The 22505-nt window shown below is 37.2% G+C and overlaps 1 protein-coding gene across 1 annotated transcript in view; it reads left to right on the top strand.

The window, feature by feature from the left end:
* Positions 1-252: 252 nt before the first annotated feature.
* The window catches only part of LOC132393187 (SR-related and CTD-associated factor 4-like), a 73641-nt gene continuing 51388 nt past the window's right edge, over positions 253-22505 (top strand). Inside the window, exon 1 of the mRNA XM_059968126.1 lies at positions 253-489. Coding sequence (XP_059824109.1) covers positions 460-489 — 30 coding nt within the window. The 5' untranslated portion in view covers positions 253-459. The remainder of the gene's footprint in view (positions 490-22505) is intronic.

Genomic DNA, 22505 nt, shown 5'->3' with positions numbered 1-22505 from the left:
AGCAGCACCACCTGTCGTGCTATAACCTCACTGCTCTTGGATCGCTTGTCGGTCTAAGTTGTGAGATATAATCTCTTAAAACTGGAACGTGTTTGTAGTTACTGAGACCAAAAAAAATCTTGAGAGTAGGATTCTTTAGGATACACCATGCACCACCGAGCCGGGCAGCCCACCCGCGACCCTGCCGAGCGCCGCTTCACGAAGCGGGTCACCGGAGCGCGGATGCGCGCCGTGAGGCGGGCGACTGCACACACTCCCACAAGCCACCGCGGTGGTGTTGTGTAGCCGCCGCCGCCATGTTGATCGGGGCGCGTGTGGAGCCACTTTGGAGGTGAATGCGGATTGGGAGCGGAAACCGAGCCGAAGGGAGGCAGCAGGGCCGAGCTGAGTTGAGCTGAGCTGAGTGGTAGACAGCTGAAGGGACCGCGGAGCCTTTGTGGCACGCCGGACGCCGACAATATGGAAGCCGTCAACGCCTTTAACGACGAGGTGAGTGAGAGCAGAAGCCGCTCGCACCGGCCTCTTTCCTCCTTCAGCCTCCCCGAAGCAAGGTTTCCGAGGAACCCTGGGAGGATATCATGTACGATCTGGCACCATCGATCCGAATTCTCCGGGCGCTTGCTGCACTCAATCCGGCCGCAGTAGGCCTTGAGACCCCGCTGCTACCGAGGAGGAGCTGGTTAAGCGGAGCGATCAGAAGATGGAGGCTGGCGAGCGCGGCGTGTTATGGCGGCAGGCCCGGCTGGGCCGGGCCTTGTCTGCGGCAGTTGTCATATTGAAGCTTCAGAGTTATGATCGGAGTAGGTTGAGGAGGAGAGGAATGGGGTGTGGGTGGTAGGCATTAGCCCGGCCCTGGATGTCCTTACTCTTTTAGGGACCAGAGTTTTGCAGTGTAGTTATTGTAGACGAGTTTGGGTCAGGCTGCGTAGGGATTCTATTGATCTTGTTTCTTTTTCTCTTTCCCCCAACATCATTTGTCGTGAAATCCTGGAGGGTATTGAATAAGTGGGAAAGGGGACAATAGTCCTGGATTTGTGTGTAATTACAGGATGGTAAACCCGCGGCCTGCAAATTTTCTGCAGTAACATCGCGCCAAATTGCTTCGCCAGCCCGTGTTTTGGCTTTTTATAAATTGTAAAACTAACAGCTGCCCTTCCGTGGTCCTATTTGTGCAATTTATTAATCAACAAAACTTGAAATGCTGCGTTTTTGTTTTGAAGTCTGATCTACGGCAATACTTCCTATAACTCGTTCTGTTCGCGCATTGTTGCTTATTGATAGGACAGTATTCAGCAGAAGTACCTGAACTTTTTAACATCAGTGATTCTTTACTTTTAGAAGCGAATATTTTACATAAATTGAAAAAAATATAAACAGCGATTCTAAAAAATTATTACCATTTACTGTTGACAGGGTAGTTCAGTTTTCAAAAAGAAATCTCTTAATTTGTATTTTAGCACACATTCGATTGTATCAGTCTTTATTACCTTGATTTCATTAAATGCACTGGTATGTGCAGACTTTTATATGTTGAATAAACATTGGCACTAAGTTGAGCCCTTGTGCATAGCAAAAGGTATTTTCTCTAAACACACGAAGTTGTCTTTTAGTTCACAATTGAAATTTCAGTAGATTCGTCATATGTGCTATTTACCAGATGTCTGAAACAAAAATGTCAAATTTATAGCAGTTGAAAGGAATGCTTCAAGTTGAATAGAAAGCTGGTAATGTACCTAATTTCATATTCTATTTAATTTAGTGTGGTATACATTGCTGCAAATTAGAGTAATTAAAGTTAATCAAGCAATGTATGTGCTGTTCAACATTGTAAGGGAAAACAAGATTTTGGCAAGAAATGGATAGAAGAGGGAAATATTAATAAATTTGATACAGCATATCCAACCAATGCAAGTTGTCAGTAGAAGCCAATTCAGTGGTCAGTTAAATAGAAGAAACATTGAAGGATGTCGGAGGAGGTTGAAATTGTATTTGTTATGCTGGTTAGACTGCCTTGATTAGTGCATATAGTCCTGATAACTGGCAATTATTTGCTGACAGCAGTGTAAAGAAAAGCAACTAGTCTGTGGCTAGTGGGACTAGTTTGCTTGAAGAAAAACTAGAGGTTAAAGGAAGGTGTAAGAATAAACTTGGAAAGTTGCAGATGAATGTATGGAAAAATGTGAACAATATATGATATTTTCAAAGAAAATCAGGAATTAATGTTCAAAATAGATAAGGCCAATATGGGGGGGGGGGTAGAAAGAAAGATGTGCCAATTGATTTTCTGAATATAATTATTGTGGCAGTCATGTTGAAATGACTATTCTATTGATGGGACAATTGTCACCTGTAGAGAAGTTTAGGTGAGTCAAATGGTTGCCTCCAGTCCTGCCAAAGGATTTTGGCCTAAAACGTCGACCTTTTTCTTTTTCTGCCTGGTCTTATGAGTTCCTCCAGCGTCTTATGTGTTTTGCCTTCATTCATAATTGTTTTTGTGGTCTGTGCTTTGAGTTGTCTCCTGCCTTGTATAATGAAGTCCAACTACTGGATCATAAGACAGCTACTTGAAATAATATTTTACATTCTGTTGAAAGTAACACTGAAGTTGTTTACACCCAATCTATATTGATATTTTGTGTGGTAAGGTGTCCTAGTATCTTTCACAAACGAGAAAATCTGCAGATGCTGGAAATCCAAGCAACACACACAAAATGCTGGAGAAAGTCAGAAGGCCAGGCAGCTTTTCTCATAGATGCTGAGTGATCTGCTGAGTTCCTCCAGCATTTTGTGTGCATTGCTTGGCTTAGCATCTTTGTTCTTTGTGAAAGCATTTTGGCAAGGGCATGTACTGTAGTTTTTAAACAGTGCAAAAGTTACTTTGTAATGAATACATTTCTTTGATAACTGGTATAGTTGACTCCTGAGGAAAACTCATGAGTTTTCTCTCTGTCTTAATACTTGTAAATCTCCTCTGGTCAGTCTGTTGTAGTTTAGATTTTCAAATTCTTGCATCATGGATGTTTTCAGCTATTTCCATGTGTTAACTTCAAATAACTGAAACTTAATATGGAATGGTTGTGTCAGGAACCATGCAGTGTCTTTTCCTCTTTGGGTGTGTGGGAACTCCTGAGATTTCAAATTGATACAATTTGGCTGCTATTGTATGATAGGCATTCAGTTAGTTCTGCTGTTCAGAATTCCAGGTAAATGAATTAGTGGTGGAATTATAAACAAGTGGATTAGAATATCTCATTGTCTTTGTTCTCATGGCTGCACCTTCATTGTGTCACGAATGTTGTATCAATAAACCTGTATAATAATTGAGAAGATGAAGGGGCTCATTCATTCAGTTGGTGGTGTCAGGAATGACTTGGGTAAGGAGGAGAAAATAGGGAAAAGACAAATTATTTATTTACTCAAAGTGTGTAAATAGTTTTTATTTTTCAGTATGTATTGTAGAGGAATTAATAAAGTGAAATTCTTAGTGTAAATGTTCAGAATTGTACTTGCAGAATTAGTTTAGTTTTGAACAGAAATTGTCACATCTGAAAATGGTTTTAAAATGGACTTATTTTTATAGGAAGTGCTAATTAAAGCATTATTTGACCTTGTAAAGATTGAAGTCAATCCTAATGTTTGAGTAATGGAAAGGTTATACAGTAAAGTAAACATTAAAATATGGTTCTGATTTTAATATATAGTTAGAAAGGCTTTAAAAATTCTCAGACCTGATATAACCAATGTTTACTAAAAATAAACTTGGCTTTAACAATACTCGTGTTATTTGCATATGTTTTACAACACTTGCATTTCTAATGTCTTCACTGTAGCACAAAACATTGATAAGACTGAAGACATTCTGCAAATGGCTGAAGAAATGTGAGCGGCATCTTGAAGGAAAAAAGCATGGAGTTTAGGGCTTGAGAAATGTTGGGGTTGTTACCTGTAGGAGAATGAATAAGCATAGGGATGAACAGGTAGTCATAATTTAAGTGCAAGTATATGACTGGAAGGAAATAACAGCATTGAGAGCGGAGTCTAGAAAGAATTGTGAAATGGAGTAGAAATTGGTGCTTTTTTAAACTGAAATTTGTTAATATTAGATTTATAATTAAGAGTTAACCTTGCATTAATTTCTATTTATAGAAGAAAGTTTCTTATTTCTTTCATTAAAGATTGTTTACTAACAGTCACATTCTAAAATTGAAAGAAAGAACAGTTGTAGGGTGAATGAGACAAGTGGAAGATGGGCAACTGGGTTTCAGACGATGGTGTTTGTAAAGAGTGAAAATGGGAAGGCTGGAGTAATGCACCCTGGAGGTAACAAAGGAATGGACATTTGCTGCAGAATCTTATGAAGGTGGATGTTAGTAGCACAGTTAAGTCCAAGGGTCATCTTTGGTCCAGATGTAGTGCTATAATTTAAGTAGTGACTTCAATGTGAGAAAGTTGGTTGGTATGTCAGTGGCAAGGAAATTGAGTTTGTGCTTGGATTCTAAATGAGAAGCTTGTTCAGTCCATCAATGATTTGAGGAAGTGTCTGTTCATCCATTGGTATGATACCATGCAGATTTGGGAAGGGAATGGTTACTGGTGTTTAGAATGGAAGAGATCATCATAACCAAACAGCAAATGGTGGAAATGTGTTTTCAGCTTAGGTCCTTGCAAAGGGGTTCATAGAAGGGCTGGCTGAAGACGGTTGTTCCAAAATATAATGTTCTTTACTGAAAACCCACTTGATAACCATGGAGATGCTGAGACTGGGTGATCCATTACAGAAAGAGAATGTCATTTGAACCCTTTCTTAACAGATTTGGATTTTTTTCATGCTATGAACCTTTGAGTTTAAATGAAAATATGTTTGCTTTTGGTTAGTTTTGAACCTTAGCTGTACTTTTGGATACCTGAATAGCTGTACTTTTGGATACCTGAATATTAAATCCTTTTAATGCTTGTTAATTCCTTCTTTCTCAACGTTTAAAAGAATCCAAAATGGCTGAAGGATTCTGTGTAGATCAAGTTCACACAAAGCAGTTCACTTGTTCACATTCAGATTCACTAATTTTTTGTTTCCTTCTGCGTAATTCATTCTTCATCTGTTACTGTTACTTATAAACCTGGTAGGTACAACTTGTTTCATTACTTTAATGGGGGAATAATTTTTAAGATGAATTTAAAAGGCATATACCCAGGGAATGTATCTTTTCGTTTGTTCATTCCTGCTTCTAGTTCCATGTATTTTCATTTTTGATTTTTGTCTTGTTTGAACTTCATAAAGTTCACAATCCAAACAGCATCCAAAAATCCTGTACTCACTATGCTTGTCATCTTCTCCAAAATGTTACATATCTGCATGGCCTAACCTTCACATAATGACTTGGGATGGTCATCTTTTATTTGTTGAATTGCTGAGTCACTGTATCCTAGTGAATAATTCTAGCAACTTGTAGGCAAATGTTGATCTGGCAGTTTGCTAACTGTCTGAATTCTTCCACCTCCACCCTTAAACAATGGATCAGTTTGTGATCCACCAGTTTAATTCTGAAGTTTTCCTCAGATTTGTACTCTTTTAATTCTCATAAAACCCACACTCTGGGATATAGGGGTAATATATTGCTCATGATGCCATTTGTACCCAGTTGTCAAACTCCTATATATTGGTTTGTGTGTCGTGCTCATCATAAGGGGTTACCTATTGTGTGAAGTAAGATTCTGCTTTGAAAGCAAGGAAAAGGTAACACAATTTTTTTGTTAACAAATCAATTTTTTTAAATTGGCAATTATGGTTAGAGATTTTGTTAAAACATTTTCAAAGCTTCCTTTTGCATTACACATTCTTGGGTGTCCATACATGATCTAATGCGTATGTCTTCATGCAGTACCTGAAATAAAATCGATTTGCACGAGGTGATAGTTATTAAAACAAGTTTATCTGCATTTTCTAACAATTTTTTATCTTTGTATGTGTTTCTGCAGGTTTTCTTATCTTATCCCTCTTTTCACGAAGGCAGGGATTCATACTGGTCGCAGTTCCGTCAATGGTATTGGCTCTTCAAGGGTTTGGTGCCCACCATTCCTTTCTAATATATTGTTATTGTTGAGCCTGAATAGTGATCTTGGTAAACTGATTTTGATAGGGTATAACAAGCTGAGGTTGATCTTGTTTCTCTCTTGGGGCATATTAATGTGCTCTTGCAGAAAATCTCAAACAGTTTGGAAGTTGTACAGCATCGCGTACATTCAGAGCTTACTGGCTGTCATTAGTTGAGCGCAAGATCTTGATATTACTAAATGAAATTTGTATCTTATTTGCTTGTGTGTTAATTTAGTGGCATCAGGAAAGTGAATTTTTGTCTTTTCCTTTCTATCAGAATCTTTTCCAAAATACCAGATCTACATCAGATCATATAATAGAAGCCTTGTCTAATGGAATTAAGTTCTGCCAGAATTTCTGTATATTAGGTGTGCATATCCGGAACTAAGCATTTCTTAATTCAAGTATGGGAAATAAAATTTGCATGCAATTACAATGGTACTTGTTCTTGCCATTAGGAGATCATTAGGATAATAATTGTAATATGCAACTTAAATCAAGTAATTCAGAGTATCTGGAATCAGTAGGTTTATGGCATTTGGTAGTTGGTCCCAGGGAAAGCCTAGTTAAGTTTGGTCTTGAAGTGGGCCAAAGAGGTACAAGCTCTTCTTGGGCTTCCAGCCAGTGAGAAGTGTCATTTTAACTGACATTTTGTTGACAAACTCTACCACCTTCATCAGAGATAAAGACTGGGCACATTTAGTCTGGTTGTATACATACTCAACTCCTGTTGTCCATCTCTCCTGATTGGTTAGTCCTCAGCCAATCAGGTTACCGCTGTCTCATTTTGTTTAAAATCATATTCCAGTTCTTGGAGTTGAACCTCTGTCTGTTTAAAATTTTTATTTTCTGATCTTATTTCAGTGGCTTCCTTTACCAGGTGGTCCCAAGTCATTGCCACGGTGCAGTAGTTTTGTGCTGTCAAAGTCAACATTGTGTATGTAATGTTCTATCATTGATTTCTTTGGGTAATTCAAGCGGATACACCTCTCTGCACCTTGATGCGGGTTTCCACCATTGAAATAAGACTAGAGAAAAAGAGTTTTAACAAAGATGAAGGTCTTCTAAGTAAGAACTGGAATACGATTTTAAAACAGGTGAGACAACAAAAGCCTGATTGGTTAGTCCTCAACCAATCAGGAGAGATGAGGGATGGGAGTTGAGCATATATACCACCAGACTAGATGTGCCAAGGCATTATCCCTGATGAAGATGGCAGTTTGTCATCAAAACATCAGTTAAAATTGACAACTGTATCTTGCTAAAAACCCAAGAGGAGTTTATGTGTCATATACGCCGGTAAAGCGCTGGAATCATTTTGGAAGAAAGAGTCTATTGCTGGTCCATTAGTCATCATGATGGTCACAAGTGTTATTCTGGGGAATAGGAAAGAGATAATATTTCTATATCAGCTGAAGGTTCACTGGTGTTTTAGGGTGGTTAAAATGTAGCCTTTTTTTAAGGGTTAGATTATGCATTTATAACTTACAAAGAGTAAATGACCTCCAAATTCAGAAATATCTCATTTCAAAGTCCTAGAGCAGGGATTCCCAACTTCAGGTCCACAGACCCTTGGTTAATGGTAGGTGTCCATTGCATAAAAATGGTTGGGACTCCTGTCATAGAGAGATGAAACATGAAAGATTTGGATTAATTTCATGTTGAGAAACTACCTGATGAGAAATTGAAACTAATGACAATTGGAGGATATAAACTAATATCTTAAGAATCTGTGGTTTTACTTGTCAGGTGGAAGCTTGTAGCGCAAGTCAGGTTCTACAAGATTATAAAGGTAGTATTAAGTCTTAAACCAAACAGCCTGTCATTAATGAGTATTAACATTCTTAGAACAATTTAGTGAAGATGATGCAAAAGAATTTTTGTAATTAGATAATGATCTAGACAATTGGCCATAGTAACATTCATTAATGATAAATTTGTAAAGCTGTATTTTCGGACTGAGCAGATGGTAATTGTATAGTTGTATTTAATTTCGCTATTGCTGTATTAAAGATGTACACAGTGCAGAAGAAATTACTGACATTGAACACAAGATTAAAGCTGGTCAGCATTGTGCAGAAACTTACAATGAAAATAGCGTAACAAATGTAAATTCAAAATTTTACATTAAACTTGCGTTCGGTAGTGTTGAGAAAGCTCTGGTATACATGGAAATCAATATAGTAACTTAAAACAGGGAAATAAACTTAAAAGCATATTCAGAATAATTTGTTCAGATATTGCCATTGATACTGCACCAGAATCTTTTGTAGTTTTCAAAATAGTTTAGGTCACGAATGTTTTTTGATTTTTGAAGATGTAAATTTTGAGGAAAAGCTTTATTTTTTCTTAAAACCTAACACTTTACTTTCCTGTTTGAATCTTTGGCTTAAGTTATGCTCTTGCTTATTTGAGACAGCTTTAGCCATGTCTTGAATTATAGTGAGATAGCAAGACTGCCTTCAGTGTAAAATATTTTTCCTCTTCACTAGAATTTTTGTTGGCCTGCTATTGCATAGATAGGAAATTTTACTTCTGTGTTGTTTTGAATTGTGAAAGGAATCACTATAGTTTGATCAGTGGTGTCCAAGCTATTTGACTATCTGCTTGTGGCAATGGTGTGTCACGAGCCATCATTGATATCAAATGAACCATATATTTTGGACTCTGAACTTGTCAGCTGTGTTGAGCAGTTATCCGCACATTCAAACACAAAATTGGTAACATGTCAGATTTGTGTGGATTTGGGCCATTATTTGTGGAATTCATGTGGATAATGAACTGCAGTTTTTATATCTGAATTGATGTATAGATTTTATTTACAAATCTTGTCTTCAGAGCGAAATAACATACATGATCAAGTAATCTGTTAATGTACTGTGAATCAACTTCCTTGATTTTCAAAAACAGAAAATGCTGTGGACAGAAATAGTAGAGTTAATCTTTCAGGTTGAAACCCCATCAGAAGCTCAATTTTAAGTTTAGTCACTATTGTATGAGTAAAATCAAAACAACATTGTGACATTTTAAATACACTATAATTGATTTAAAACCTGTCGGTGAGGTGGTGAGTGAGAAAATGAAGTTTTAAGTTTTTAAGACGTTGGGTTGGTTTTTCTTTTGGGTGGTGCATGTTTTGTGATATGGAGAATGACTAGCCAATGGTTTTTAAATGTGTAATTTTGCTTTACATGAGCGATTGTGTTGCAGTCTGCTTGAGCTTTGTTACTGTTTATAGATGAAATCTGAAAGTTAAATGTTTGTAGCTACATATTGCTTCAAATAGCAAAAAGAAATGCAGATTCTGGAAATCTGATACAATTTGCATTAGCAATACTCAGCAGGTCAGGCAGCACCTGTGAAAATAAATAACATTTCAGACCAATGACCAACCAGTCATCAGAATTGGAAAAATGTGAAAGGAGAGAATAAGCTGAGTGTGCTAAGATGAATAATCAAGTCTAAGTTGTGTTTATGATTTTTAGTAGCCATCCATTTAATTGAAATGGGAGGAAATGGCTGAAACTGTGAGGAAAAGAACAGTTGCTGAAAATCTGAAACAAGGGGAGACAACATTCAACTGATCAAACATCACTGTGGAAAATATTTTGATTAATATTAAAATGTTAATGGCCTAACATCAGAATTGGGCAGTTCAAACACAAAAGTTGGATTTAGTAATTGACTCCTAATAGCTTCAGTGTTCCAAAACAAGGTGTTGTTTTTTGATTACATTGGTATTGCTTAGAGCAGGCATGGGCAAACTACGGCCCGGGGGCCATATGCGGCCCGTTAAGCTTTTTAATCCGGCCCGCAGAACTTGATGAAATTATATTAATAAACCTTGTTAATGTTTTTTCCCCGCAATTCTGGCGTTTTCCCAATAGATGACGCACTCTATATACATTGACCTTTGTTGAGGTGCAGCATATTACTCCACATTTGCGCTTTACTCTTTGTTCGGCTCGACCTATTTGTGTGAACAGGCGTTCAGCGTCATGAACATCAACAAAGCCAGCCACAGATCCAAGTTAACTGACCAACACCTCAGATCCATCCTGAGAATCACCACAACAAAACTAAATTCAGACTTTGATGTGCTGGCTAAAAAGGGAGACCAACAACACTGTTCCCACTGAAATTAAAAATAAGTTTCTTCGTTGTGTTATGTAAAAATGCATTTGAAAATATTTTTTTCAATAAGCCTTACATGTTTCTTGTCATTTCTGTTAAGTGATGGACATGAGTAGTGCGCAGGTGCACGTACATCCTCAAAATAAAAAATGCGCTCCAGATCAAATAACGTGCTCCGCATAATGGCGAACTGTCACTGTTCTGTCCTTGTGCTGGTCGTTGTTGAGTTTTGGCACAGGGGACAATTGAATAAGAAGGAGCAGGACAAGTAGACCTGCATCGCCTACCGTTTTTGAAATAAAGACAGTCAGGAGGAGAGTGATGATGATAATATCTTGAAGGATAACAGAATTTTCAGTGCTTTAAAATAATAACTTACTATTAAAAAAAGCTGTATTTTATTCATTTAATTTTCAGTGTTTTAAAACTCATTTCAATAAATAGCTAAATACCATGGGACTTCAAAGACAGATATTTTGTTGTAATGCATTTGTTCATTTTCAATTGAAATTAAAGCACATGTTTTCTACATATCCCAAGATATTTTATTTTCTCTTATGAGGTGTATTACCAAAACACACCGTCCATCTGCTCCTGGTCTGGCCCCCCTGTCAAATTTTAGAACCCTTTGTGGCCCACAAGTCAAAAAGTTTGCCCACCCCTGGCTTAGAGCAATGTGGGAAGACAAAGACAGGAGTCATAGTGGGGTTGAGATTTCAAGTAACATATGATTTGGGATTCTGTAGGCTGAACCGAGGTGTTCAGTGAAGTGGACCTTTATTGTCCTTTGTGTAGAGGAGGTCTTATTGAGAGCACCAGATGGAATACACTGGATTGGAAGAAGTGCACTTCAGATGCAACAGATCTCCCATGATGTGTCAGAAGTTGCATTTTGAATCAAAATTGGCTGGGTATAAGGATTTGAAAAAGTGTTTGGAAGATATATGACAATAAACAGTACCTATTTGTAATATTTGACAATAAAAGTAAAGTTATCCAGGCTTAGAATGGAAGTGTTCCATATAATTCACCTGTCTAAATCTGCAAGCTCTTGGGGAAGACTGTGGTAATAATGAAGCTATCATTGTTTTCAAATGTAAAAGAGGAAATTCTATCCACAAAGTACTCGGCTCATTATGCAGCATTTGAGCATAGACATTATTTTTCAGGTTGATCTTTCAGCAAAGCACCATAGATGCTATTCCTTTTGAGTATTTCCAGCATTTCTTGTTTTTATTTTAAATAGTCTAAATTGAGATTTAATAAACTTACGTTGGGTTGCAAATGTGCATAATTGCATATGAAGGAGTATTTTGAATGTTGGCATTGCAAAGCTTAATGTCCACTACATTGAAAAACAGGAGTAAGTACTTGGCTTCCTCCTTTACTGATAGTGTCTAAGTAAATTACTAGTTCAGATTACGTTTTTTTTTTGCTTTTTGTAATTGTTGAACCAAGATGAGTGAGTAAATGCGTGGCTCAAATATGGGAGAAGTGGTTTTGAATTTGTGAGACATTGGAGAAGGAGGGAACTGTGCCAATATGATGGGCTCCACCTGAACTATGCAGTTGTGATTTATTGGGGTCCTGGCAAATTGCATCACTGTGACTGTGAATGGGTCTATAAACTAAGTAGTAGGAGAGTGTGTTCAATGGATTGGAAAAGTATGCATAAAGTAAAAAGGAAGGGTTGTACAGGAGAGGTTTCTGAAGTCTCCAGAATAAAGAATAAAACAAAGTTTAAAAGAATTAAACCTCAAGCAACATGGAGATACAATTGAAAAAGATTGTGATTACAGAACTGAAGATGTTGTATTTGAATGTATGCAGTCTACGAAATAAGGTAGATGATCTTGTGCAAATAGAAATTGGAAAATATGATGTGGGCATAAGACATAAGAGCAGAATTTGGCCATTTGACCTAACAAGACTGCTCTGCCATTCTGTCATGGCTGATTAATTATCCTTCTCAATACCATTTGTCTGCCTTCTATCCATAACTTTTGATGCCCCTACTAATCAACATCAACTTTAAATATACCCAATGACTTGGGCTCCACTGCTGTCTGTGGCAATGAATTCCACAGACTCAGCACCCTCTGGCCAAATAAATGTCTCATCTGTGTTCTAAAGGGATCTCCTATTCTGAGGATATGCCCTCTGGTCCTATATTCCCCTTTACATCTGCTTTATCTAGCCTATTCAGTAGGTTTTGATCATTCTAAATTGCAGTGAGTACAAAGACTCCTCATAAATAAATCCTTTCAATTCCTGGGATCACTTTCTGGGCCATCTGCAATGCTAGTGCATCCCCTTTTATAAGAGACCCAAAACTCATTGTGATAGGGAAATAATGCATGATCTCACAAAGTACCCACTCTGCAACGACACCTCTCCCCGTCAGGCACATGTCCCATTGCTGAAGTTGATGGTTCTAACATTGATCCCAGTTTCCTCAGCACAGAATCAGTGAAGCAAGTTTATTCTCAGTCCTGAAGGAGTGTCGAAGAGGAAGCATAACTAAAGCAATAACAGAATACTGGAAATCAGACCACAGTGAGAAGAGATTGTTTCGGGTCAGATTTCATCAGAACCTGAGACAAGATTGTGAAGCTGCAAAGAAAATGGGATAGAGGGAGGTCTTTGGGGTAAATCTGGCAACCATGGGATAAGCTGTTGTAAGGTTATCTGGCCATTAAGTGAATGGGGAAAGTGAGCGTTGTGGAATTAAAGTGAGGGGACAAGGGATTATGCTGGGCATGTCCTCCATTTCCAGAGAGAGAATAAAGCAATTGAAAAGCTAATAGTGCAGATGGATTAGGGGGAAAAATTGAACATAGAACAGTGCAGTACAGTTGGGGCTCTTTAGCGCACAATGTTGTCCTAACCTGTGAACCAACACCAAGATCTTGCCCTTACCTCCTACCTGCCTTCCATTTTTCCTTCATCCATGTGTCTATCTAAGAGGCGCTTAAGTGTCTCAACTGAATCTGCCTCTACCACCTTCCCTGGCAGGACATTGCACACATTTGCCACTTTTTTAAAAAAAACAGCTGAACTCCAACATCTCCCTTATATTTCCTGCCAATTACCTTAAAATGATCCCTCCTTGTATTGGCCAATACACATTACAAAGCCATAGTTGAAAGGTCATAACTGTGAACCTTAATGTATTGAAAGGACAGGCAGATAGGCAAAGGAGATGGATTGGCTCATTTGGTGTATGTTTTAAAAAAAAATCAGATCTTTAAAAAGATGAGACATGGATCAGAAGATGTAGAATCTTTGTGAGTATAATTAAGAAACTGCAAGAGTAAAAAGACTCTGAGAGTTGTACAGTTCTCCAAACAGTAGGCAGGATATAGGGTACAAATTACAATGGGAAATAGAAAAGCCACGTAAAAAGAGTAATGTTAAGATCATTGGAAATTTCAATATGCAGGTAGGTTGGGAAAATCTCATTCGTGCTAAATCCCAAAAGGAACTTGTAGAATGTTCATGGGGTAGCTTTTTAGAGCAGCTTGTGATGGAACCCAATAGGGAAATGGAAATTCTGAATTGGGTGTTGTATAATAGGAAGCTTAAGGTAGAGGAACCCTTCAGAAGCAGTCATCGTAATATGATACAACTTGCTCCGTAGTGTAAGAAGGAAAAGCTAAAATCTTGGTATTACAGTTAGTTAAGGCAACCACAGAGACATGAGAGAGGAGCTGGCCAAATTGAATGGACAGGTACACTGGCAGGGATGAGGGTAGAGCAGCATTGGCTGAAGTTTCTGGGAGTAATCTGGAAGACAGGATTGGTTCATTCCAAAAAAAGTACATTCAAGCCCTAGATAGTGCTAATTTGTTACAACGCAGTTATGCAATTCATTATTGAAAATTTTTAATGACAAAAATTCATTCTGAACAACACTTAAAACTTCTCAAATAGCTGTCTTTACAGTAAACATTCAATCAGTCAAAGTCACTCACAACCAATCACTGTATTAATTCATCCTGTGCCTTCCCCTCACATATGTAAAGTAGCAAAAGTTAGAAGAGGATCCACAGCCTCTTACTGGGAGAAGGCAGGAGAATGTGGTTGAGATGGAATCGTGGAACAGTCCAAATCTGAATGGCCTAATTCTGCTCCCAAGTCTGTCGCATTAAAATTAAGCCCTTTAGGTTTAATTGTTAACACATCACTTGTATCTGTGTGCCTTAAATTTCCTTTTGCCTTAATGTATAAAATTGTTTTCCCTGGTAAATGAGATCATTTTCCTCTGCTGTGATTTGTCTTTAATTATGCCCATTTCCCAATTTTATTTGTAATTTATTACCATATATTTTTGTTGCTATAATTTATTGCCACACTTCAAAATTTTCTGTTGTGCAGATTTTGACATCTCATCCAGTAATTGGTGATAGTTCACTGCTGTGTTAGTAACTGCTTTGTGGGTATGTCAACGGTCTTGTAATTCCACCCTGCTTCCACCCCCAAAGTGCCAACTGCATTCCTATGACGGTTTACTAAGTTTTTCATGAAGAATCTTCATGTCTTTTAGTTCTTGAAGTGTTAAACAAGTACAGGCAGTTCCTGGGTTACGATCAAGTTCTGTTCCTGAGTCCATCTTTAAGTCAGATTTGTACATAAGTGGGAACAAGTACATCCGGTATTATTTAACGTCAGTCAAACGTTTGTCTTAGTATATATTTTACCTTTCTGTGCATATAAAACACTTAAGAAATGCATGTATTCCAATAATTAAACCACTGCTTTGCTTAGTAATAATTGTAGCTTTCATTGGGGCAGGGCCTTTCACATGCTCCATTATTCTCACATTATCCGTTATCCTTTAAAATTGTTCTGATCATTGACCGACTGTTACCTAATGCTTTTCCAAGGACTGATGGCATTTCACTTCTTTCCAAACGCTTTATTATTTCCACTTTATTGTCAAGTACAATCGCTTCCCATCAATGGAACAGAAACACTGCGGGAGGTGGTTCCTGATCTCTGCCGGCTGCCGAGATCCGCTGGGTCCTAAAGACCACTGCACTGAATTCCCCGGGTCCTAAAGTCCACCGCACTGAGACAGGTTAAATGGCACAAGTGGAGGCTGTGCTGGGTTTGGGTATTTGATTCTCCACAATATTCCGCGTGGGAATTTAAAGTGGAGGTGGCAGTGGTTTTTTTTTATGAGGTTGAATTGCGAGCTCGACATCAACCTGGCACTGATGGTACAGGAGTCACTGGATCGACATCAACCCAGCACGGGAGCAGTCTTGTCACTGGATCAAACCATTCTCGAGCCCAGCGCTGATCTCACTGTGCCACCAGCCGACCGGAACGGGGTGGTGGGGGAGGGGTCAGGTTGAATCTTGCTAAGAAAAATTTAAGCCAAATACAAAGTTACACTCTCAACACGGTGTCAACGGCAACGATTTAAAATGGTAGACGGTGTCGTAATATGACTTAAAATGGCGGACAGCATTCTCCTTCCTAGGTTTGTAAGTATGAGTTGTCCATAAGTCGGACATTCATAACTCGGGAACTACCTGTACTTAAAATGTGTAGCAATAGTTAACACATTCATTATGTTACATTGTAACTTGTTATGAGTTAAACTTCAATTATATGTAAACTGTATGTGTGCTGTTCATATTTAATTTTGTTCAAAATTAAATAATTGTTACGCAAATGACCAAAATATGTGATTGTGTCTTAATGGAAATATTGAAATAGCTGAGAGAGATTATTAGCATTAAACAACATATAGGAATACAGTGGAAATTAGCTCCTTTATTGATGGAGCTAAGTTGTCAAAAAAAAGTTCTGGAAATATGGAGTCTAAATTTTGTACCTGAAATTTAAAATGGTAGTTTGTTTATAGTATCTCATATACTGAGATATGGTGAAAAATTTTGTTTCGTGTGCCATGCAGACAGGTCATTTAGGCACAAGTATATTGACGTATTACGAAAGGGGGAAAACAATAATAACATGCAAAATATAGTATTGTAGCAGTGTTGGAGAAAGTGCATTGCTGGTAGACAAATAAGCTGCAAGGCCATTATGAGGTAGTCTGAACAATCAAGTGTTCATCGAGATATATCATGTGAAGGCCATTCAGGAGAACTAAAACAATGGGATGGAAACTGTCCTTGAGCCTGGATGGATTCAATAGAGGAGCAAATCATAAACACTAGTTTCTACAGATGAAGATCTTCAGCAACACACTCAACATGCAGGAAGAACTCTGCAAGTCAGCTATATTGATGGAAATAAAGTTAACATTTATGGCCGAGACTCTTCACGTCAGGCTGGTTTGTGTGATTGATCTGCCTGTGTCCACAACTCCCTGGAATTTCTTGTGATCTTGGGCAGAACAGTTGCCTTAACAAGCTGAGATGATGGTGAGGATGCTTTCTATGGTACATCTTTAAAATTGGTGAGGATCATTGTGGACATGCCAAACTTCCTTAGTCTTCTGCTGATCTTATTTGGCCAGAGCACCTACCTAATTGGAGTAGGACAAGCTTTTGTAATATGTATACGAAGAACTTGAAGCTGTCAATCATCTCTGCTTTAGCTATGTTGATGCAGATAGGCATGCACTCCACACTGCTTCCAAAAGTCAGTTTCATTTTGCTGATGCTGAGGGAAATGTTATCTTTACACCATATTGCTTGGCTTCCACCTCCTTTCTCTACCTCATCATTTTTTGAGCTCCACCACAGTAGTGTCTTCTGCAAACTTGTAGATGGAGTTAGAGGAAAATATGATCACAATTGTGGGTGTTCAGAAAGTAAAGGGACTGAAGACACGGCCTTGTGGAACACCCATGATAGTAATCATGGTGGAGGTTTTGTACTTATCCTTGTTGATTAGTCTGTTGACCAGAAAAATCAAGGATCCAGTTACTACGGGGGTTGTCAAGTACAAGGTTGAGGAGTTTGGAGATAAGTTTGCTTTTACTTTGTGATAGTATGCTCATACTAACATGTTTTTCATGTTCTAGGTATGGTTTTTAAAACATTTACATTTGAGTGCTTCAGCTTTTGGTAAGAAAATAAGATTAGGTTATTTAAATTGCCCCATGAATTTAAACTTTTTTGGAAGCAATAAGAATTTTATTCATTGAGGATTCTTATGCAAAAAAACATTATTTTCAATGTGCTACACACTTGGGAAGTTACCTGCTATTGAGGTATGATAAATATTTATACCATGTAATTGTTTTATAAATATCTTGTAAATTAATCAATTGAATGTTCTTGGATGTCAGTTTTGACAGTTTCTTGGTCTTCAGAGTAGATATTAATGTTCTCTAAAATAAGAAACTATCTAGAATGGGATTTGACTTTTTTCCTTATCTGCATGACATTCAGTCGTCTTGTGTGACTTCAGTCCTTGATGGACTGGATCAAACAACCCTCTGATCAAGATATAATGGAATTGCTGCTAATAACTTTGTTTCCAGTTTGAATATGGCAAGATTGGCTGAGTAATGTACTGGCTGCCATATGTTAAGTAACATTGGTACTGTTGGAAACTGGAATTTCCACGCCTTTAAGGTGAATAGGATGGGGTGAGATTTCTGCTGCTCGGTGATCAATCACTGCTGAGATCTTTCAGTGCAGGACTGCCGTATTCCTACCTGAGCTATACCCTGACCGCTGCAGAGTCTTGGACTCTGGGTGGGATGTTGTAGTAAATGAATTGGATTTTAAAAATCATGTGTGCCCCAAATGCCAATTAACAAATAATTTGGGGCAAACATTTAAGACAGATGTTTACAAATGCTTTCCTGGTGATTGAAATAGAAGCCTTGTTGACTTTTTTTAGCTGTGCCCCTTTTTGAAGTCAAATTGGATGCATTGTCAGCTGGGATTTTCATATTAATCATTCACGAAAAGGACAAAGTACAGTTGGGGAATGAATGGGCTGATCATGTGATTTTCATGCTTTGATGGTCAGTAAGTAGTATGATAGGCACCTGAAGTTTGGCCTAATTTCATCCGGTATTTGGCAAACATCATGTTTTCTGAGGACTGACTTGTATATATAACTACATGATGATGGATTGAGAGCCAAATGATTTAACCCAATATATTCTCTTTATTGTCCTTTAAACTAAACTTTTTCACAAAATTAGGAGGATCTCCTTGAAAAGTAATTATTAGAGTGTCAACTGCGATTTAATCTTGTGTTGTAGATAATGGGATATGTACAAATGTGACATCTGCAATAACTTGAAAAGGTACATTATTTTAATAATCAACTTTTTGATTTGTATCTCCCTTGTAAAATTTCATTCACTGTGACAGATAATGCTTTCCCAACAGTTTATCACTTCAATCTATTAAAATGAATACTTATATAATGCCATTTATTGATGCAAAATGTCCCAAGTTACTTTACAAAAGAATTACCAAATGAGCATTTATGTAATTATATAGCTAGGACCTATGATCAAACATTTGCAAAACTTTAAAGAGGGGTTGGGAGCTAAATATGATCAATTAAATTAAGATTATTTTGCTAGAAGAATACAAGGAAACTTGAGAATCATTCTTGTATTTGCAAAATCTTGGAAGAAGTCTAAAGTACTAGGACGAACGTTATCCTTTATGGCTGATGCTGATAGAACATTCATAATTAAAATGAAATAAGCATTCAGTGATCTTGTTCATTCTTGGCAAACCTGCAGCTATTTTGACTTCTGGTTTTAAGTTAGATGATAGAGTATCAGATTGGCCAGTGAGAAGACATCAACCACCTTTTGCTTTATAGTGTCTTCAATTAGTTTCCTCAATTTCAAATCAAATGTGTGAAAACATATAATTTTCTACATATTAAAACCTTTAAAATCTCTGTTTAGTGAATTCTGGGGTATTTTCATAAATCCAATCCAGTTTTTTTTATAAGCATCTCTGCATGTTGTCTTGCAAATCATGTTATGATGGCCAATAATTGTTGCAGTGACATAATGAACTACATGCTATGCTTTATGATGCACATATTTGTCTATATAAGTACACTAATTAGATCTAATCTGTCTTTCCTCATAGCCTGAACATTGAACACTATTGTTATTAAAATAGTGAAAGTGCTTGTCTAAATTGTGATATTGTGTATAGAGAATTTCTAAGACTATACCAGCTGGATATATTAGCTGAAATTCAGTACTTTCATTCCAGATGTTTTTATGAACTAAAAGTTAATACCCCAAAGTTATAAAATCCCTTATTTCAAAACAGGCAATATATTGCAAAAGCAAACACGAGGAAATCTGCAGATGCTGGAAATTCAAACAACAACACACACAAAATGCTGGTGGGTTATAGACCCTTCAAAGGCTCTCGGCCGAAACGTCGACAGCACTTCTCCCTATAGATGCTGCCTGGCCTGCTGTGTTCCACCAGCATTTTGTGTGTGTTATTGAATATATTGCAAAATCAAGTTTTTCTTTTGAGTATTTTCAAAAGTTTTGTACATTCAAAAGAGAATTCTGGCTCCATCCACCGGTAAATGGTGACAATATCCTATTAGGCCATAAATTTGTGGAATATTCTGAATTGATACTTGCTGTTCTTAGCCTGGAAAACCCTTTCTTGCTATAAACTAACACTGGTGGTGCCTACAATTTAATCCACAGGATCTTGTGCCAAATTTTTAGTTTTGCATTGTAAATCTGCATTGTTTTATTTTACTCATTACAGTACTTTATCATATCCTCACCCAAGTCCAGATGTACAGTACTGTTAAGCCCTGCTGGTGTCACACATCTCTGCTGCTAATAAACACTTCCTGCCAAAGGGTTTCAGCCTGAAACATCAGCTGTACCTTTTCCCATAGATGCTGCCTGCCCTGCTGAGTTCAGCGTTTTGTGTATTTGCTTGGATTTCCAGCATCTGCAGACTTTCTTGTTTGCTAATTACTGAAATGTGTAACATCCCATTATTTTAAAATTTGCACATGCAAGCATTTTTATATCATGTTTCAAAAAAAGTGTTGCTTTGTACAGTAACAGATTCCCATCACTAACAACACAGTACACTGAAACGTCTGATTTTCCCAATACTTATTCAACTTCTGGCAAACAGTTATTGGTCTCAGTAGGTAACTATGTCAAATGAATAAATAACATTTTGACTTTTTAATCATAAGGTATTGCCCAGCCCTGCAACAGCAGAATTAATTTGGCACAGATTTGATTTGATTTGATCTTGAGGTGCAGGATGTATTCAACATGCAGCAAAAGCAATGAGTCAGTATTGTACATGTAGTTTAACAGAAGTGTTTGACATGCTGTGTTCAGGGGCACATAGTTTTGCATACATCCTAATTAGAAGGCAAAAGTTGAGCTGAACAAGCAAGTAAGGGCTTGATGCAGTATAACCAGTTTAGTTTTTGTATGTAAATTTGTAAAGTAAAAATTGAAAATGTTTTTAATGTATTGCAGTGAATAAGACTCTTGGTTATGAGGAAATATCATGCATGTTATAGAACGTTGACTTGAACAATAGTGAAGGGAATATAAAAGCTTGGGTGTCAAATTAGATTCTTACGTATTTGAAGTGCCTCCATGACATTTCTCATTCACAGATCTTTCATCTGTGTTGGAAGCTTGGATTTGATTTATCCAGACTTTTTTTTTAAAAAGTACACTGCAAGGAATTGCTCGTCCCAGTTTTGTTTTGTGCTCATGGTCTTGAGCTTCCCAAAAAAATTTACGATCAACTTAAAGGAAGTTTGAGGTAGAACATTGTGATGCTAAGCTGAGAATCGGCATTACCAAGCTCCCTCAAAATAAAAATATCCTTTTGGAAATTTTTCATCTTGTACAAATATTCCTTTACCTCACGATTAAAACATAGGACATTTGCGCCTTGCTTCCCATCAGAGTTTATATCTTCACCTGTTTTAATTACTAAATGCACCGCAAAATCTCTTTGCTGTATTGAAACTTGGAACATTGTAGTACTGAAGAAATTGACGTTGACAACAAATCACTCATTAATAACCAGATGGAGGAGCTGTTTTGTTTATACTTGGATTTCTGTTGCCTGTTACAGTCCAGCTCCTTTCTCTTATGATGCTTACTACTACTTCCTGAGTTTACTCGCTCCATTGCTGCTCAAATAGTTACTAGATGCAATGGAAATCAGCATTAGAAAACGGTGGAAATAAGTAATGAAATTGATTATCTCCATTATACAATTTCACTTTGAAGTAAGGCACACCTTTTACAGCAGAAAGGGGTGGAATACAATAGTTCAGTCATAGCCTGCTTTCATAATTTCCCATCCTCTGTTTTCTCCATTCCTACCAACATTTGTATTGAGTAATAATGTCAATCAATGAGTGATGTCCTGGTAGATTTGTCATAATACATGGCCTAAAGATGGGAGATGTGAACTATTACTAATGTTTTAAAAAAAACATTGTGAATTTGATTCACCAGGTGCTGATTGATTTTTAGCAGCCAATATTAGCAAGTAATTCTTTATTTTGTTTATTTTGTCTTTAATTACTAAATCCAGGGAATATCACCATACTTATATAAATCACTATCTAGCAAAACCTCAAATGATTGTAAAATAGTGAACATTATTTTTTATAATGTTAAAGAAGAAATCCCATTGGTTCACAAAAACCCATTTGAGATATCAACTTGCTACTTGGCCCATTTAAAGGTTGTACTGTTTATTATGGATTTCTATTGTTTCACAGGTTTCACAGTGGAAACTACATTAATAACCATACAGTTTACATTTGAATGGTACTGTCTGCAGGTATTCCACTTGGTTGGTAAAAATTACCTATCTTATTTCACGTGCAAATGAAATTCAATGTATTTGATCACCATCTTAATTATACAGTTGAACAAGGTTTTATCTGACAAGAATTGATTTAATTCAAATTTCTGCTCATGTCAGAGACTGAAAATGGTTTTGTACAACGCAGACTTCGATCCCAAATAGATTCCCCTTCTTCAACCATTTATTTGTACTAGTTACTGTGGAGTACCTTCAGTACTTTAAATATGTTAGTTTTTCCCTTTTATATATTGTTAAAATAATTACACCTGAATTTGCTTAGAAGATTCCAGAAAGCCCAGATGTTCAATGGACTTTTGTGTTTCCATTTTGCAGAAATCATAAACAATATTTTCATTCGTTGTTTCAACAGAAACTATCAATGTCAAGGTGACGCTTGTACATTGCTGATTTTATGTTTGTTTTGTATGAACAATGTTCTTTTATATTAGATTAATAATGCAATATAC

The sequence above is a fragment of the Hypanus sabinus genome, chromosome 4 (assembly GCF_030144855.1).
Source record: "Hypanus sabinus isolate sHypSab1 chromosome 4, sHypSab1.hap1, whole genome shotgun sequence".
Taxonomy (NCBI): domain Eukaryota; kingdom Metazoa; phylum Chordata; class Chondrichthyes; order Myliobatiformes; family Dasyatidae; genus Hypanus; species Hypanus sabinus.
The sequence above is the reverse complement of the archived record's forward strand: the minus strand, read 5'-3'. Positions and strand labels throughout refer to the sequence as shown.